This window comes from Diprion similis, chromosome 1, assembly GCF_021155765.1.
Source record: "Diprion similis isolate iyDipSimi1 chromosome 1, iyDipSimi1.1, whole genome shotgun sequence".
Lineage (NCBI taxonomy): Eukaryota > Metazoa > Arthropoda > Insecta > Hymenoptera > Diprionidae > Diprion > Diprion similis.
The window spans coordinates 13,141,206-13,162,174 of record NC_060105.1 but is presented as its reverse complement, the minus strand read 5'-3'; the positions used below and the strand labels follow the sequence as shown (position 1 = coordinate 13,162,174).

Sequence of the window (20,969 nt, the reverse complement as noted above, 5' to 3'; positions counted from 1 at the left end):
AACTGCGTGAAAACATTGCGCTTAAAATGGTTTTTCATTTTTCAATGATTCCTAGGATCAGACTACTATTTCGATTATTTAGAGATAGATTAATAAACGAATCAACTGACCGACAAATTTTGTCGACAGAACTTTTTCAGGCACAAAGATCCTATCTTTTCCATAATCCTTGTTGGTGGGACGTTGAAATTTTGTTTTATTGAACGCTTTAAAACGGTGTCAAGATGTTTTACCGACAGATCTTGTCTGTGTGTTATCAGCTGCAGGGAAAGTATTTTAACGAAAGTAAGTTTCCGCGTTCTTTAAATTTCCCGCCATTAAACTAAACTTCATTATACTCTTACGAATGATGAACGTCACGGGTAGTGATAAAAATAAAGATCGAAACGATCACGCCTCAACACGAGGGACGGCGTTTTCCACTTGTCAACACATTAGAGACAATGTCTGCATCATTGTACACGTACAGAAAGTAATTGCATAAGTGGAACATACGTGTCTTTCTGCATATGGCGGCGTATTTGTCTAATTGAATCTTAAGGTCATGTAGTACTCCTACCTTTACCGATCGAGTATTTAGCGATAGATTAATAAGCCAACTAATCAATTATTTAATATAGGATGAAAAATGATGAGTTTACTCGGTCGGTAAAGGCAGGAGTACCACATGTCCTTAAATACAAAAGTGAATGTCAAATTCATGAAACATGCAGTTTTGTCATTGCATTGTACAAAGTATTTCTCTATTAAAGTATCGAGCTTTATCAAATTGCAATTTTTCTCTTTGTCACTATAAATCGAAACTGAAATTTGTATTTTATTTTCATTTGATTACAAAATAAAATTGTATTCGTAATTTATCAAATTGGTTAAATAAATCCGACTAATATAATAAATTGAAAATTTATAACTAGAAAAGTTTTTTCGACTTGGAAAGAGGTTTTTTTAGTTTTCACGAGAATAACGTCACACAAGATCGCAGAAGACATTTCACCGTCAGACAGTCTTAGGAATTCATAAATTTTCTCTGCCCGCTTCCGCAACCTGGTTTCTCCCAGCGCAAAATAAAAGGACCGCAACCAACGAGGAAGTCAACTATAAAAAACTGGATAAAAGATTCTCCTCTGACAGCATGGTTCCTGTACCTGTGCGACGTGGATATTAAACAATTCCTCGAGAAGGTTATGCATAAAATTATCGCGCAATTTATAAGGACACTGTAGAAGTACGGATAAAAAGTTTTAGCAGATCTTTATCCGCTGGTTTTATAATTTCAGTTTATGCACCGCACTTTTTTTTCTGATTCTCACTGAGATGAAGTTTTTTTTATCAGGAAATAATAAATAAAATCATTTTTGAGTTTGGCTTAACAACAAAAGATTACTGAAAGGATCAGACGATGTCGGGGATCCGAAATCCGTACATATTCGGACAAAAAGGAAGTAATAGAAAAAGAAAGCACGGAAAGGACGAAGAGATCTTCGAAACTGATTGTGAGACGTGAATCAATTCAACTGAAAATTTCCCGGCGATTCATTCGGTATCGGGGTAGAAAGTGATGCACATCACGCATCGGTAGTTTCAAGAAAAAGGTTTCAGAGACAGATTCTATCTCGTTTCCGAAAAGCTGAGTTTCATTTCAAACAGGACATGACGAAGTTGTCGGTCAACTCGAGCAAGTATTTTACATTGTAAAATGAAAAATTTTAACCTTTTCACGAGACGTATTTATGAATAAATATTTTTTCCAAAATATGAGATCTGTATTGAGTATCACCGCTGTGCAATAGATGACGTTTGAAGAAAATTGAAGGGGTTTTATTGAATAAACGGGGAAGGGTTGAAATTCAGAATTTGAAAAGTTCCGAAAGCGATAAATTCTGAATTTTTTGGTGGCGAAACTTAAAGAAATCTAACTTTGACGAGACATCAAAGTTTCCAATGATCCGAAACCCGACGCTCAAAGTTTCGAAACTCCGACAAGACAAAGTTCCAAAAGGGCGAAAATGAGAAAATTTAAATATCTGAAAAATCGGAATTCTGAATGATCCAGGATTTTCAGTTTTGTCAATTTCTTATTAGGTGAACTTGTACCAATTTGATATTTTTTTACGTTCGGAATTCTGGTCGTTCTGGTTTTTGGTTTTTCTGATTTTTTATACCCGCTCGTTGAGTAAACTACGCCGTGTGAGTATATTTTTACTTTCGGAATTTTTCTCTTTCAAATCTTGATTTTTCGGAATTTTGCATTTCGGAGTTTTGAGCCATCGGATTTCCGACCATTACAAACTTTGTTGTTTCGTTAAAGTTTGATTTCTTAACTTCAAGTTTCTCCACTAAATAATTCGGGATTAGGCGCTATCGGAACTTTTGAAATTCGAAACTTCGACCCTGCTCCGAATAAGCTTGCACTTCTTCAACTTCTTTCAACAAAATTAGGTTCCAGTTTTGTGTTAAAATAATACGATTGAGTTAAAGCAGGAAGGAATAAGATACGAAACTTATTTGTCAATTATTGCAATAATTGCATTAAATCGAGTAACAATTACCTGGAACCATTCAAACTTAAAATCTTTCATAAAATCCAGCTGCAAAAACTTTTGAGATCAATATTGTGGTTCAGTTCAATTATGAGGCTCACAACCTTCGGCGTCGAACGAATCGTGTTCCTTATAAATATTCTTCTGCACCGGGTAAAAGTATTTTTTTGTGAAAATTAATTCGACGGCCTGAAATTGAATTCACTTCGGAAAATTTTCGTGTAATTTTTTATGACCAAATCTAAAAAAGTACCAATCCGCATAGCTTAGAAGAGTTTTACAGAAGCACATTTATGTCGTCTGAAGAAAAATTCAGAGCTGAATCAAATTCAAAGATTTTTGAAATTTAGGCGCGATCGCAAAGCAAAGTGGCCGTTAGATTTGCTGTTACGAGAAATTCCCTTTCGAAAATTAATACTCTTCGGCCTCAAAACACGTTTCATCCCTGACATAAATCTTTTCTAGCATTTTGCAACGTTCTGTTCAACGATATTTTAAGAACGAAAAAGAATGATATTTTAATGAGTTTTATTTTGCTTAATGCGGTTCTGCCTGATTAAAAAGTGATTAGATTTCGAAATAATTCGAAAATTGTTGGAAGGATTTGAATGGGATTTAGTTCACTGGTATGGATTCATTTAACTTAAGGTTCATCAGTTTTTGAGCAAAATTAGCTAAGCCACCTACCAGTTTTTTGTAATAATAGGAATATTCTAGATCAAACTTCCTATTTTTGCAAATAATTGACGGATTTGTGGGCACAATTAATTAATGGAAGGTTTGCAACAACGATCGCAAAGTAAGCTTAATGAGAGGTCAAAGTGAACCGGAAAGAGAGACGGAATCGAAATATATTTGAGTTTTTGAATAATTGCAATATTTTGGATTTAAATTACTTAAATAGTTGTGTTCAGATTTTGAAGTCTGAATTTTTTATCGTTCTCGTAAGGAATTTCACGGGGTGAAAGGCGAGGCCGCAAAATGCTGTTTGACAGAATATTAATATAAATTAAGAATAAATTCGAACGGTTTCCAAGTATCCAGTATAAAAAATTAATAAATTCGGAGTTGTTTCGAAATGAAAGTAAGAAAGAAGACTAAATTATTCGTATCTTTTATAAAAGGTATGTTAAGTATCAATAAAAGAATTCAAGGTTTCAACCAAATGATTTGAGAAATTCGAATTGTTCGAACTCGAAAACCGAAGTCTCGAATTATTCAAAGAGTTTAAATTATTAGAAAAATTGGAATTATTTAAAGACTTGAATCATCTTTCAATTCGTGATTTTGAACCACTTAATCGAACGGTGTTCTCGTGACAAAGTGAGTAGTGAAAAAGCTATTTTCCGGATTTGAATTGGAATGACGAGTGTGTCTCTAAGCTGCGAGTAAATCGACTGCCGTCGGATTCACGTTATTGTGCTCTTTGCTCCGACACAATGCCGGTGGTGTTAAGGTTAAGGTGTAGTGCGATGTATACAATGAGTGGATAAAGAAGGAAGGAAAAGAAAGAAAAAAATCAAGGAAAGCACAAAAGAAGGAAACAGGAACAAATATCGGGTGTAAGGTATCGGACGTTTCGTGATCGTCGAATGGTCGAAGAAAATTGCTAAATTCCAAAGAACGAAATAAGAATGTTGCAAGCTTTCGCACAAGTTTCTCTTATCGTTTTACACGCTTGGGCATGAAGCGAATTTCGTACCCGCGCGACTGAATGACGAATAAACCGCTCCACTCGCAATCTAAAACTTTAATTTTTCTTCGCAATTTGGCTTTCGATTTTTCAAACAGAAAACTCACTTCGAAATGTAAATACGGTATCCTTAGACCCCGAAATACGTTCTTTGGGAAGGAAAGAGGCTCGAGAGGCAGATGATGTTTACCTGACTAAACCAAGCATCGCTGAAGGAGTAAGTATTTCCTCATTTTAATCAACATAATGTCTACGCAGTTTGAAGAAAGGATATTGATCAGCTCAAAAAGAATATTCAATAATTTGCCTTCTTTTTAGAAAATCAGGATATATGAATACAATAATTTGCTATTTTAAAATGGGTTTCAAAGTTTCTTTGAAAAATGTTCAACTTCATTAGAAAGTATGCTTTTCTGCAATATATTTGGTGAGTAAGGGACCTATATTTCACCTCGAGGTATACGAAGGAAAATCCGTCTCTTGAAAAATTTATACACCGATCACTTAATTTTTGAATATGTACTCTCTTTCAACAGGATCAAGAGTCTGAAGGCTTATTGTCTCATATTTAAAACATCTAGCCTAATTACAAGATTGAACGAGGGCCATACAATTTGAATAAAAAGTTATGAGAAGAGAACGAGAAAAAATTTTGAAAGCTCTCCGGTAATTCTATTTTCGCAAATGACGGTGAACAAAATAAAACAATAAAAATATATCCTCAGTATGCAGTATAAATGGTGACGAAACAAACCGAACAACAAAACTTGTGTAAGATATCAGAACGACTTGAGAGAAAGTTTTATCATTAGAATGTTTCAACGCTTTGAACTCTGGTGTTTTTTTTTATTGTTTTTTTTTTTTCTTTATATTAATCTCCTCGGGCTTATTTTATAAACCTTAAAGGTCTCCAGAGATGATCCGAAAAAACTTTTATCAAAAGTTATCTTTCACAGTGGATAAAAACAGATTAACATAAGTACAGTTGAGACTATGAAGATTTATTGATATGCCTATGAAGGTATAGTTTAATGCAATTTATAGTGTTAATTTTACATTGATAAGAATCTCACTATCATCCATATTTTCTATTGAGCACAAAAAAAAAAAAAAAAACAGGGTGTCCAGTGTTTATGGAAATTATGGAATCAGGGAAGTCTCAGGGAATTTGATATTCCCTAGAAGAAACCTGGAAATCTCAGGGAATTTCATGTCGAATCTGGAATACACAAATTTTTATCCTGGGTTGATAAAAATCTCGCTTTTTGGTGAGAAAAAACATTTTTCTTTCAACTTTCAGGCAACGGTTATGAAATAAGCCTTGACTTCTTAAAAATTGTACGTGCTAACCAATTCTTATAAATTAGCCTCACAATGAGGTGTACTCTCGTCAAGTATAGAATATTCTTGTTCGTGTGACGATTGTGTTTTTCATTTATTGTTTATATGAGAACAAACTAGATGAATTATGATTTTTGCTTGGAGAACCTGGAATTCTCAGGAAATTACGTTTTCACAAATAACTGGACACCATGAAAAATAATATTTAAGCCAAGGATTTTTCAATACCATTTTTCGCTCCAATATCTATGTCTTTTCTAGAAATGTTTGAAAAGTACACCTTGAGAACCGTTAGGTATTCTATCATCGACTATGGCACAAAATTTGGTTTTCGTGTACGGAATATAAGGATAAAATGTGTTTCTGACCGCAGCTTTGACCCACCCTGTCCGACAAAGTAATTGAATATTTTGTATTCTGGTTCAAGAAAGGGTTTGAAACTTTGAAGAATTATTGTGTCTCTGTTATACCACCTTTAACCTTTTCAGTCATACATTTTTCAACTCAATATTTTGGCCTGAATTTTGTTACACGGGATTTTAGGGGTCACTGATCACGAATCTGAAGTCAAAATTTGATACTTTCTAAATCCAAAATGGCGGATCCTATGTGGGAATGTAAAATCCAAGAAACTATCAAAATTCTGATGAATCTGATGATTTTGGCCATTATACTTGGTACCTGAGGGTTTTTGGGATCACTGATCACAAATCTGAAGTCAGAATTTGATAATCTTTAAATCCAAGATGGCGGATTCTATATGTGGATGTAATATGAAAAAAAGTATCAAAATTCGATCATTTTGGCCATTAAACTTGATACCCGAGGGTTTTTGGGATCGCTGATCACGAATCTGAAGTGATAATTTGATAATTTCTAAATCCAAGATGGCGGATCCAGTACGGCGTGTGTCTGTGTGTGCTTGGGTTCAATAATGTGGAAAAAATTAGAAGAACAAAAAGATTATTTGAAATTGTAAATAATTTGAGATACGGTTAGGCCATGAGAATTTTTGAGCTGCGATGCTAAGCATCCTACTGTGACTGAAGAGATAGTGTATAAAACCTGATTTCCCGAAAAATTATCAAACATTTATATTAATATTTCGAGCAGCTGAAGTGGTGTAGCAATATATATAATCCATTTTCAGTAGATTGAATCTATCGCTTATTCTTCAACGATAACGACGCATCCCATCAAAATTCTACTCAATTATTCCCTACAATAAATGAAATATCATGAAAATTCTAGGATGAATTCCAACAACGTTCCTTTTGTAAGGAAACATTAATTAGTCGATTCAAATTTCACGAAATCACTGAACAATGAACGCTCTTTGAACAAATTGTAAATATTGAAATTATTTGAAATCTTATAGCGATCAATGGACAAAATCTGAATTAAATCAGCCACGTTTGAATTAGTTGTAAATTAAACGCTTCAGCAGAATTTTACTATATTAATCACTTTTCACTTTGGTTATAATGTTTCATTATTTTCACCTCAGTTACAGAAAATTATTTCATATCAAACCACATACGACGATATGTAGAAAAGATTTTCAACGAAAAAAGAAACTCGGTAAGTAAAATTATGAGTAATTCGTTAAATTATCACGCGTTCCGACTGAATCAACAATTGTATTTACACACGGCACATTTGTTCTCTGGTTTATCGCGTGTAACAAAGGGCTGCCCGAGCTTTGTCGCGCCAGATTCCTTCGCACGAAACTGTACAAATATAACGATCATGACATTATTGTTATACGATTAAATCCGATATTCCATCGGCCAAACCTCGAGAAATTCACCCCACGAATACCGATTTACATTGTTTTTAAATATTCACTTGTAATTTGTTACATTTTGTCACAGATAAAAAAAAAAAAAAAAAAAAAAAAATGCAGTCCTAAAGAAAGAAGATAACAAATAATAACGAATCTCTAGGTATGAATACACGAGCAATGATTACTTAATTTATCAGATATTGATTCGTTGCTTTACTCTCAATAATAATCAGTGAGCTTTTTAAACTCTAATTAAGTCTAGCGATTCCTTACAATAGAGTCACCAAGTGTACTAAGAATCCTCCCTAGCGAATGGCGAACAGTGATAAAAACAATAACAACGACGTCTCGAAAAGACTTTTCTCGGGGGGCAGCCATTCGAACTGCAAAACTTTTCGCACAAATTGAACACCCAAGCTCCACAGGCAGGAGATTAATCGCAGGCATGACAAAAAGTTTACGGACCAAGTTTTTAATTTTAATTTTTATTTCTTTTGATTTTGTCAATTTGTTCATATTTCATTACGGTCATACTTTTACTCTCGCTCAATATTCCACGTTCTCGGGCAAACACACGTCAGAATGAATAATCGAATTCCGTTTAGCTTGATTACACGCGGGCAGGCAGATTGGCGTGTGTATTTTGCACATAATTCGCTTGGTCATTGCTGCAGTAAACGAAAAACCGTCGTTGCGAATTCGGAGGCGAAGTTGGAATCGCCTGTTGCACCGAAATTCTAGATTCACTGTATAACTCCTGATGGGTGAAGCAGGATATTATCGGCGATATTTTATTTTCCAGTAAAACTCTCTCTCTCTCTCTCTTTCTCTCTATTGCACTCTTTAACAAAGTTTCGCTCGACTTATTTCACATCATTTCACTTCGTTGCTCGATTACACACATTTTTTTTCCCCCCATTCCTATTTTCCTTTCAGCGAAACGACGGTCTCGCTTTTCGAGAATCCCAAGTTGATCAGTTCTTGTTGTCTAATCACTAATCACTGCACCAAATTGTTACTTCAACCGTCAAAATATTCCACCAATAATTGATTAATCATTTTTAATACATTTTCTACGTGACTTGAGGTTATTCATTCGAAATCGTTGATTCACTTACGGTGCCAAATTCTTTTTAATTGACAATCAAAGTTGAGAAAATATTTCCAATTACTTACGTAGAACGAAGTATTAAAAAAAGATAAGAATAATAATATTCGATTTAAATCAATAACTCGGATTTACTTTTACTTTTCAATTTATTCTTATTTCACACTTTTTAAAACGAAATCGCGCACTCATCGCCGTGTTTATTCGCAGGGTGCGGGAAAAAAAATAACTATATATATATATAACCCCAACCTGATTGTCGACGAGGTAGGTGGGACAGCGAGTTTAATTCGGTGAGTGAAATCGAGACAGATTTTTTATTAGTGTGATTTACGACAAGTATCATTCTTCGGTGAGGGATGAGGGGGAGACGAGGCAAAATGGGGGTGAAACGATGGGGCGGAGGGGGGCTTCAGCCAATTGAAAGAACACAGAACCGAGTGCCTGTTGCACGGGACAGATTTGTCTGCCGTCGCTTTAAGGAACGCTCAACGAATCTCGGCGATAAAGGGCTCGAGTCGTTGATCGTAAGCTCCTAGGCGAGACTGAGACTCGTCACACTGAGCGAAGAAAAAGCACAGATTTGATTAAAAACGGCAGAAAAAGAAATTCACATGATGATTTTTGGTGAAAAATTCTCATATCAAAAATATTTTTTAGCATAAATGTATCAGATTTTTCTATGCGGAGAATGGTTTTCACTGATGCTATACGAAAAAACTTGACGTGATCTTTTTTTTTTCCCGTAGTTTTGAGTAAAATCTGCTTTTTTCATTCTCTCCGTGGTTGGATTTATTTGGGACTGTGGTATCAATCGAGACGGAATTCAAGCCGAGAATGAATGGAGCGATGTTTCAATCGCGTTATTGTAGGTACACCCGAATTAAACCTCTCTTGTCCCATAACCCTATCCCACAAATTGTTGGCCCACCCATAGTTTGTCGGTAAGTGCAGACGATCAACTTGATTGAACAATCGGCCCGTCTCAACGGTACAACTCGCAATTGTTGGCGAACGGCTCCGGTGCTTGAACACCATTGTTTCTGGCACCGTCTAACGGAAATGTATTCTCGTCTGCCTTTGAATCGTTGAGTAGCGATGACACGCACCAAATATGTACGTTACGTGCTGCGTTTTTTAATCCCTTTTTTTTTTTTTTTGGCACTACGTGTAGGACGATCGTAGAAACAGTGATACATGGTTTCGGCACATAACAAACATACAATAAACGTGAGAATGGATCATGGTGAGCGGAAAAATGGTTTCAGCATGCCTGTAGATGATGGGAATGGTGTTACATGGAGAGGACCTCGAGCTTTTTAAAAATGGTTCCAGAATTTGGTGGAATATTTGAAATAATATTTTGGATGCCACAAGTATTGGTAGCTATTGACACGTGCACAGATATACAAACAAAGACACATAGTCATGCTTGGAACAGTGTTTTGATTTTGAGTTTTGTTTTTCTTTTTTTTGCTTTTGCTTTTGCTTTTGCTTTTTTACTCTTTCAGGACGACTTGTGTGGGCAGACATCCATGGAGAGAGCGGTTCAAGGGGGATGCTTTGACATGGCTTGATGACCATAGTTGCTCACCTGATGTAGAAGCATGGCGTGTGGCAGCGGGCGCGCCTCACCGCGCACTGACGGCTGCCTGCGCGAGGCAGCCACCCTGACGCCCCTCGGCGCCATTCCCTCTGTCGCTCTGCACCCCGTGCCCGGCGGTCCTGCGAGGAGGACAAGGACCCAGGACCGAGAAGGTGATGCGAAAAAAGGAAGAAAAAAAAAACGATCCTCAGAATCGATCAAATTCTATTGTCTGATCTGAGGTTTCGGTGTGAAAAAAAGTCTCGATAAGACAGGCAACACACAGGTTAAGAAAATGAATTTTTATTTATTTTTTTTCTTCAGTTTATATTTGAGTGAATAAATTTTTATACTATACATCGAATGATAGATAAAATTTTTATTTATTACTTATAAGAGTTCCTTTTGTCGTTTTTATATCGATAAATATTACACCGCGGTTAACACGAATTTTTAGAACGAGTTATAGATATCAAATTCTTATTTCTTCCACGTAAGTAATAGAAGAAAAATTTGTTTTATTGAAGAAAGATTACTTTATTAAAGTTTCGCGAAGGTTAATAAAGATAGATTATTAGGTAAAATTACATATTTTTTTTAACATTTATTGTAAATAACAAATAAACAAACTTCAGTTTCGGATTTGAATCACTTTTATTAAGAAATTTAAAAGCAAAAGTGCAGTTTGTTAGTTTGTTATTTAAAATAAATTTTTGAGAAAATAAGCACCTTTTTTTAAAATCCGAAATATCGTTCTGGTTTCTATAAAAGTAAACTTGATCTGATAAAACTGTTTCTTTTTTTATGAATTACGTGGAAGAAATTAAAATTTGACATCTAGAATCCAGAATCAAAATTCATGTTGACCGGTGCAATCGATAGAACAATTCTAATTATGATGATAATGGATTATTTTATTGCTGTTGTATAATAGACTATTTCGGATTAGAGCATGTTATTTTCTAGTGGGGAAGAGACCTGATAACGTTGGTTTCTACTGAATTTAAAATCTGATAAGCGAAACCCCGGAAGTGTAGGATTCTTAGCTGAAGCTTAAGATGTACCTCATTTCATACGACTCTTACCCATGAATCAAAAACGCATCAAACAATATATACGTATTTTAGTTTCTGCGCGTAGAATTTTCTGAAAATAACCGTGCAGCACCTACGATTTGATAGTGGAACTAGACTGGATTTCAAACGTTAATGACTTTGCTGTCTTAGACTTTTGAAGGTTAATTTCAGTCCACCATTTTGAACGATCCTTGAAAAAGTCCTCACTTTCATAACATCTGGTTTCCGGTTGTTCCAATATTGGAAATATAAACTATTATCATAAATACAGAAAATTTTATTATTCATATCATCATATCCAAATAAGACTGTATTCATGATTAATTCAGGAAATTCCAGTAAGAAACTAAGTCAAGTATGTTTGTTTACACGTTGTTGCAATGGGTGACAGTCACATGCTATGTTGCACTACTTATACTTGTGCTAAAAATCCCATATTTCAGGGGAATTTTTTTTTCTAAAAATAAAATAGTGAAGTATTGACATCGACAATCGAAAAGAGGGCACGTTTTGGTATCGAGATAATATATTGTGTTACAAGCGCGGAAAGTAGGCAATTTCCGATGAGTGTGACGATCGTACCATGAGCCGCAAAAGCGAGTGCTGTAAACACACGAGTCAAATATTTCTCCCAACACTTTTGACAGAAGGTTTGATTTGAGAGGCACTGACACCGCGTGAAATTGGGGTTAGGCAACTTAAGCTCAGTGACACAGTGCGTGAAATTGAGTAATTCGAACTGCGCATGCACCAACGAAAGCCCTCGTGTGTAAAACATAGCCATTCATCCGTGCGCATGCGTTAACTGTATTTTACCGCACTGTTCAGGATTAAGGCACTTTATACACGTCCCACAGGCTTCGAAAATTCAGTTCTTAGATAATGAAATTCAGGATTGTGTATGGAATATGGAAAAAAATGAAAAAAACGACGGAATAACGGTTTCAATATAATAGCTTCTGTGACTGAAAGGGTTACAAAAAAAAACAACAAAAAACCAACATGTTGCCGTAACTTGAAAGATTTTATTGTTAAATTTACAGCGAACTCGACTATATTACCCGAATCAAAGTTTTACCCAATTTACAGGATCTAACTTTAACAAATGAGCATAAGGAGTCGATTGGCGAATTGAGATTTTTTGAATGCCATTAACCGATTCACGTGATCTATGGCTAATTTGATTTCAGTTAAAATTCTGCTAGATTGATTTTGATTCTTAATCAAGTAATTTTGCAAGAAGAATCAATTCCATGGTGATTGAAACTTCGAAGAATCCAGTACCAATCGATTAATCACACATGAAAAAGCTGGATTCTTCGAAAATCGATTAAGCATTCCGCATCGCTAGGCCGAGAACCCCGAGAGGAACGCCGTTCGCATTCTACATTTACCCGGCCGCTTTCGAGTCCTGCTGAATGAAATGGCGTGCCCCCCCACCCCCTCACCCCCAGCGCCCTCCGTCCTTCCTTCTTTCGTCTTTTCACGTTAGCAGGGATGAAAAGGGGCGAGGGAGGAGAGTGTGAGCCTGAAAATAGACGAGGGTGTTTTTCGGGGTGGCAAAGGTAATTCGATTTTTCTCGATGTTTGTTTATCTTCGGCAGGGGGTTGAATGAAAACCTCGTATACATGATTGCCGGCACCTACATACCACGCATTTGACAACAAGAAAGAGAGGAATGTATTCGAATACACTGCATGGCGGGTGAAACCATTCTCCATCACGTGTATATAGACTAGGGTAGTCCTTATTTTGAATTAAAAAAAAAATCCATGCTGGAGCTCCGCCAATCCGTTGAAAATAATGAATAAATAACTGCTCAATTTTTTTGAGATTTTTATTTCATTCCCGTCGTCTCACTGTTTTGGAGTGAAGTTTTATATTATTCAAAAAAATATGTATATTTATTTTATTCCAGATTAAATGGTATTTGAAGGTTAAGCGTAAGCGAAAAATTTGTGGTTTTGAGTATTCTGAAATCGAATATCATGTGCTGTAATAATATGTATTTTTTAATATACAAAATTATTAGATTTTAGCACATTTTCAACATGTTATTACTCTGGCACTGTTCTGACGTTGAAAGTTGGAACTAGTTAGAAGAAAAATAAATAAAATAATTCAACAGGTTTGGAAAAACGAAAATCCAAGAGATAACTAATATTAAGTAAACCAAGATACTTCAACTTTCGACGTAAAAATACTCAAGTTTCCATTGGAATATAAACTAAACCTTTTTTTAGAAAATTAAAAGGCTTGTTTCTTAAGGTTATGTGACCTAAGTCATAAGAGAATCAGCGGTCAAATTTATGAAAATTTAACTGGGTTATACAGATGAATAATTTGTTTCTTAAAACAATTAATAGAATTATAAGTATATGGGAAGGTTTGACATCCGGGAATCTTGTTAAACCAGAAGCCAAGAGCCAGAAACCAGAAGTAAACGAGTTTGAAGAGTACCTCTTTGCATTGGAAGAAGAGATGAGGATTAGGTCATCGACATTACAACTTTATAGTCAGTTAAGGGTAGATGATAATACACGAGAATACTTAAAGCTGCTTATCTCGCTGAATATACGTAAGATGATGTATCAACTAAGGCTAGAGAGTAGCGTTAACACTCGGCTGATAGTGGATTCAAAGATGTATAGAATTAAGGAACGACTTGTTACAATTGACTACAACATCTTTGGAGAGAAAAGATAAGCGAAAAGAATTGATGTTTGTTGATGATACATCGAAAATGATTGTTTTGATATATTTACTGTTTTTGATGAATCGAAAACAAGGTTAGTAAAGAGAAAGCTTTACAGTTGGTTTGTTATGCATTGGATCACTAGAATCATTATTAAGACGTGTAAGAGATACAATGGAATTGGAACCCATTGTAGAATTTTTGGGTTTTCATTTTTTATTTCGGGTTAAAATCAAGGCACGAGATATTGATTCGCTAGCGTCGACCCGCGAGACGTCAGATTCTAAGCCCGATCCTTCACTAGCAATCTATCAATTCCACGTTACAGTTCTAGCGCCAAAGCCGCGCGTGCTTTTTCCTCATTCTGCGAAGAATTATAGGATCCCTGTAGAGGAAATGGTGATGGGTGATCCGAAGTTTCGAAATCACCTCCTTGTAGCCCGTTGAAAATGTCTTGTTATATCTTGGTCCTTTTTTCCCACCAACCAAGGATTTCAGTTTGAATGAAGATATCAAGGCACCGCGTACCGATTGCACACAATACCTAATATGCGATTAGCTTGAAAATTCAATTCCGGAAGCTTGAAAGTAACGTAAACACAACGAAACATCAGAGGAAAGTCCATTATTGTAGAATTTTTTAATGACTTTCAAGAAGTTGGATTTCAAAATGATGAGTATGTTTTGTTTGTTATGGTTTACTAAATTTCAGATAATCATAAAGGTGCGAAGTAACGATGTTTCCTAACGTTACTAACTCTAATCTCATGAAAATTTCGTTTCCGCCAAAATGCTTTTGCGGTTAGTTAACCTATTAATTACTAGCATTTTATCAATTCTTAAACCCTCGACAAAGTTTCTTTTCTCTCCGCAAATTATCGAGCAGAGTTTGCTTGGGTCAACTCAAAGGTTTTCTTATAAATGGTGCTCAAGGTGCTCAGATGTCGATTGCGAGGTGACGATTGCTAGTGTGACGTAGTTCCACGTGTCGAGGAAACGTTAAAAGAAAAGCAAAATGGAAAGTTGGGATAGGTATGCTGTATTTCCGAATCAGATTGAACGAGTAGATCCTTAAGAACATTCGTCGATAAAATTCTTTGTATAACCGTAAAACCAAATGCTGGATTTCGCTAAGCTTGATAGCCTAAACAAAGTTTGTATACAGTGGGTATAAATTGGACTTTGACCTCGGTGAACAAAACTTTTTAAAAAAAGTTCAGACAAGTTTGATACGGAAATAATATGTACTTTGTACTGGCATGATTTGTACAAGTAATTTCAATTTGTTTCAAACTTCTCTAATTCTGTCCGTTAGACTTAATTCTTCGAAACGAAAACCGATATTTACACTCTGACAACAATTACTAGAAGGCGCCAACTCATCTGTCAAATGTTTGGCCAAAAATTTGTTTCTTTGTTTTCTGCCAAATTATCGTAAATTTGATGTATTTACTTATTTTCAAACAACGTGAGATATCCGGGGCATAATGGATCGCTGAAAAAAATTGGGTCAAAAACTAAAAAAAAATTTTTTTATTGTTGTAAATTCAGCGTGTTCATCCATTTAGGCTATTTCAGGCCAATCTACCATATCCTGGGGAAAATAGACCTTAAAAATAAAACTGATATCAAAAATATGTTTTTACCGTCTTGCCCCAGACAAAAATTTTTTTTTTTTTTTTCAAGTTTTGGTAAATTTTGGTGAATTTGTGCAAAGTAGAACAAAAATAAATTAATTTGATGGTAAAAAGCCACAAAAAGTAATAACCGTCTTAGGGAGGCCGTCGTGCCCCACCTTCCCCTATACCGGGACCATCTCTAGAAACTAAACAGGAACTGCGCATGCGCCAAATGATTCAATTTCATTGGTCAGCGAAATTGCCCCGCGGAGTAATTTTCGTCAGCTAACCAAGGCGACCAACGTACACGAAATGTGACAAGGCTCTGAATATCTCGCGCGTAAAGTAGCGTATTGAGGTTATGTTGATATTTATTCCTACTTATCGTGAATTTTCTAAGAAAAGTGTCATTCAGCAATACCGTAGTTGATATTAGAAGATATTTAATCGACACAATAAAGGCGTCAATGGAGAAACAAATATCAAAAGCTACAGAAATTGGATCAGTTATTTATTGAAAGAAGAAATCTGAAATTAAATGTGGAACGTCATCAACGAGTGGGAGTCTAGACAAACTGAGGCAGGTAAGTAAAAATATTGTTTATTTCAAACAGATTCTTTATATCCATAAAATTAAAAATAAATGGATTGTTGAAACCCAGTAGAAGGTTGCTCCAGAGTAGATTTGTTACAGTGCAGTGCTCCGGAAGCCAGTAATCAGTGCCAATGAACATGAAATATTAAAATAAAATCAGTAACAAGGTATAAAAGAAATAGTGTATCTTGAAACACAAAGCTTAGGAGTACAAAAAGTAGCAATTCGTTTTTCTGTCGCAATTTATTGGAAATTAGTGGTATTCAAAACAATTAGAAGCTCTTGTCTGATGATAATATCTTTTAATATTTTCAGGTGGGAAACAAACATCATCGAAGCGAGACTAAAGTTGTCAGGCGTTGAAGCGTGTAAGTAAATTTCTGATACTATGATATTTGCATATTACAATATTTTCACATGTATTCAATGATAAAATTCGTTTGTTCTGACAGACTTGAAGTTTCAAGTTTGGATAATAGGATGACAATCATACCTTACCTGATGGTCAAAACGTTTTGGTGGCTAGGACCCTAGTTTCTCGATTGGTGCCACCGTTCCAACCATCGAACCTGGTTGTTCCGTTGTTCCATTAGACAACAGGTATCCGAAGGAATTTCTTCTGGTCATCGCCACCTTCTGAACATCAGTCGTGGCAAAATTGAAGAGCACGACACACAACACATCATGGTGTTTGAATATTCCATCATTTTAGATCTATCGAGCCAATAGTAATAAGTTTGTTATTCAACAATTGCTGCTAACTAATTTTACAGAGCAATCATTCCGTGCACCATTGTAATCCAAGCAGTATTATTGGCCCGCATTATTTTTCAAATTTTATTTTCGGCAGTTTTGATATTTTATTTTTCACTCTCTTCGTATTCAATTCAGATGAATAGTGTTTCAAGTGTTAAATCAGATTCCAAGGATGAATTTTGATGTGTAAACTGAACCAATCTCAATCTAAAAATGTTGGATAACTTCAGTTGAAAATGTCTCTAAAGTCAATATTAATCGACAGTATCATCTGACTAGCTAGTTGCAGCTATCATCCGTGCTTGAGCCTCGTTCAACCCCAGTAAGGTCTAAGGCATGCATTCACTTACTAGTACACGTTACAAATGATCACTTTGTCTACAATAGGACTTACTTGCTGGCTAACTTTTTTATGATGAATCTTTATCAGGGAGTCATCCGGTAACTTATTGAAAGCTTGAAACCAGATTCAATTTTATACTCTTACAATGGTCCTTCATTGAAACTGAGAGTTTGTGAATCTCCATTTATTACAATTAATTCTGCATCCCATGTTAACACTGTTCGAAACAAAAAATCTCATCCTAAGATTGGAAATGGAATCTGCAATGCAAAAGTTATCTAGTGGCACAAGTTAAAAACAAAGAACCTTATAACGGTTTCTGCGACAGAGGGATTCCTTCCGGATATTCATGTTACTGGATGACGTTCGGAGCACTATGAACAAGATATTGTATTGGATTTAGGTTTAAGTACATATTTTCATGAACTTCAGTGAAAATTAGATATTCATTTGTTTCAAAGGAACAAGGGGTACAATGTTGAACCCGATAAGTCAATATTTTCATATGAATGTTCTGAACATTACTCTAAAACATGATTATCCTTAAAGTTAATTACTGAGGCACATTTTGAAAATGTTGATTTTTAACTTGTGTCACAGAACGTTTCTGAGTTTTACTCTTCGGATTAGATTTCTTTAGATTAGATTTGAAATTGAAAGAAACCGTAAGATCTACAACTTCCTTTTCCAACCAACAAAAGTGGCCGATGATCTCTGCATGTGTCATGAATTGAATGGGAAGAGAAGACATCAGCTAACAGCAGAGATGCTATTATTTTGGCTGTATTTTCTGTTGAAAGAAAAAAATTTCATTGTTATTCTTAATGTATGAAGTAATGAAAATGATTGAATAAATTGTCCCCACCTACCTGCTTCGTTTCTTCCAAGCACCCAACATTTGAACAGATTTCTTGTTTCAATCGAATAGGACGAATTTTCAAAGAGCATCAGCATTAAATTCCGACCGTTCTTTGAACAATCAATTTTCAATAACAAATGCTTCCCAAGCCTTTCCGAGTGACTATCTCAATGACTTGAGATTCTAACCTCAAAAATGCATGTGAACTACATCGCCGACAGAAACAGAGTTTGACAGCAGGGTCTCGGGGTGGCCAGACTGCACGGACGGCGGATTTAAATTCGCGCATGCGCAGTTCCTGTTTAGTTTCTAGAGATGGTCCCGGTATATTATGAAGACGTTTAATCGTTCAAATATGTCTGAAATTCACGGTGTATATTATTATTATTGATTCGAAATAGCGTCTCTGGAATGTTGTCTAAAGTTTCAATGGAATGGATACCTAGATATTCACTCACAATTATAGAAATATTACCTTGAAATTGTTGAATGTAAAATGAAGTGAGAAACGGTGCATATTTATAAAGAATCTGGCAGGTAAACTGATTGTGAATTACTTTTTGTGTCACTTCGTTTTGTCAAAGAAATGGAGTTTCACTGTAGTTTTCCTAGTTGCATCTTATCTGCATATCTCCGTAACTTCACTGAGCCCATTAGGGCTTCACTTAAAACGTAAACTGTTATATTATCTACTTAGACACCCCCGTTGCAGGAAAAAAGGTGATCCTCGATCTCGACGCGCAGAAGGGTTCAGCTGAAGAGGGAGAAGAGAATTAGCAAAGACATTATTTTTATCCGGCAGTCGCTACTGGTTACGCTAAAATTCACCATATTTTATAGCTGAGATACTTGCCATGTTTGAAGATGGTTTTTAGAATATCCTCACTTCTTTATATAGTTCAATAAACAATATTGATCGTCGATTGCAGAAATAAGAAATGGAAATGGTTGGATGCAGCCTATCATTTTCAAAAAGCAATTATTTGAGAATAGAACTTGCTACAAGCTGATCGAATGGTTAATAAATTCCAAATCAGTCTTCCAAAAATGAGACACAATATTCATGCCTCCGCTCTGCGTTACGTTTATTTTTTCAACTGCCGATGTAGGTACAGGTATTTTTAAACCAACAGAATATTTCATGGGAACTCTTAAATTTTTATTCATCAATGCGCGTAATATTTCAAGCCACGATACTTCATGGGTGCGCAACAGTGCTCAGAGTTTATTTGTCTTTCCGATTCAAACAGTCAGTGCATAACGGTATTATTTGAATCGTGAACGAATTCTGTCGGCATATTTTTTGTAGAGGGCATTATAATGACGAGACGTCGACAGATTTACCAATCGATAATATTCCTACCTTTATCGACAGATTTACCAATCGATAATATTCCTACTTTTATCGACAGATTCACCAATCGATAATATATCTACCTTTATCGACAGATTTACCAATCGATAACATTCCTACCTTTATCGACAGATTATCCAATCGATAATATTCCTACCTTTATCGACAGATTTACCAATCGATAATATTCCTACTTTTATCGACAGATTCACCAATCGATAATATTCCTACCTTTATCGACAGATTCACCAATTTTAATATAACTAGATTCCAATGATCCTTTTCCTCAATGTGATAATTCTATGGATACAATTAGCATTTCATGCGCTTCGTACTCTATCCCTTCCACTTATACTGACCGTTGACCTGAGTACGTACCGTAGACATATATATGTCTATGGTACGTACATCATTCAAGAAAAACAAAATAAAAACTATCTGAATTAGTGTTAAATTTAAGGAATAATGCTCGGAACTATGAGTTGCTGGCTCAGGAGTGGTGCATTGCCTTGTTCGCTTGGCTTTAATAGTATGTTAATCTGAATATAAATAATGTAAATATATGCAAAAATTGAACCTGTATGTACCAACGCTGCTTAAGGTCATGTAGTACTTTTACCGTTACCGACCAAGAAAACTCACCCTTTTTCTTTTAACCAAGGTCCATTAAGTTAAGCTCATGCAAATGTTTGTACGCTGTGTTTTCTCTGTTTCTTTTTCTCTATAACTTGTAAATTTGTCATTATATTGTTCTACAGATTTTCGTTGACAAGAAATGTTAACAAGACTTGTTTTGTATCTTTTGACCTTAGTTTCCAAGATTGTGAGTCCTTTCAACAAACTGAAGTCAATGATCAACTTTTACGAAACATTTCCAGAACTATCTGCAGAATACCTACATTATATAGGCAATCACACCGGGTTAAAATGGTCCGGATTGGCTTTTGGCCTCAGTATATTGAATTTGTTAATTGAACTCCATCACAGTGTGCGACCTCGATAAAATCGAAGCACCCCCATAATCGGGGAGCAATTTGAACGCCATTTATTGTGTAACGGCACGAATTATCTGCGCAATCATCTACGGCTCTCTTCAAGAATTAAGGCGTGTGTAACGAACCGTTATACGTTTTCGCACTGTGGTGGGCGGGTTTCGCTGGATTCAATGAAACGTTTCGTGAAAGGTATGAGAAACGATGTAACGTTGATGCGGAGGGTCTTCCAGGGTGCTGGGTGAACTGGATTCAGGGTTAAACCCGCGTGTGTTTCTTCCTTGCCATGAATAAGGATCGGTGGAAAAAGGGGACGCGTACTGTCGTAGGAATATTCAAATATGCATAAATCACTAAAATGCTGTGCGTGAGCTCTCAAGGTTTCGAATTTCCGTGAAGGAGTGCTTGGAATGTATTGTATATATATATATATATATATATAGCTGATATGGTCATAACATTTATGGATTTACAACATGTTTGACATCTAATCGTTTTTTAAGTTACAGGTTTTTGGAAATATCATTATATCTGTATATAATATACAAATAGAACAACAGTAATTTGACATTTTTTTTTATACAATACTTCCAAATTTGAAAATAATATAATCGTACTAGAAATAC

General features: G+C 35.5%; 1 protein-coding gene across 1 annotated transcript in view; it reads right to left on the bottom strand.

Annotated features, from left to right (window-relative positions):
* Positions 1–10,083, bottom strand: part of LOC124408222 (dopamine receptor 1-like) — an 89,577-nt gene extending 79,494 nt beyond the window's left edge. The window contains exon 1 of the mRNA XM_046884994.1: positions 9,972–10,083. Within this exon, the coding sequence (XP_046740950.1) occupies positions 9,972–10,052 (81 nt within the window). The 5' untranslated portion in view covers positions 10,053–10,083. The remainder of the gene's footprint in view (positions 1–9,971) is intronic.
* Positions 10,084–20,969: the final 10,886 nt, after the last annotated feature.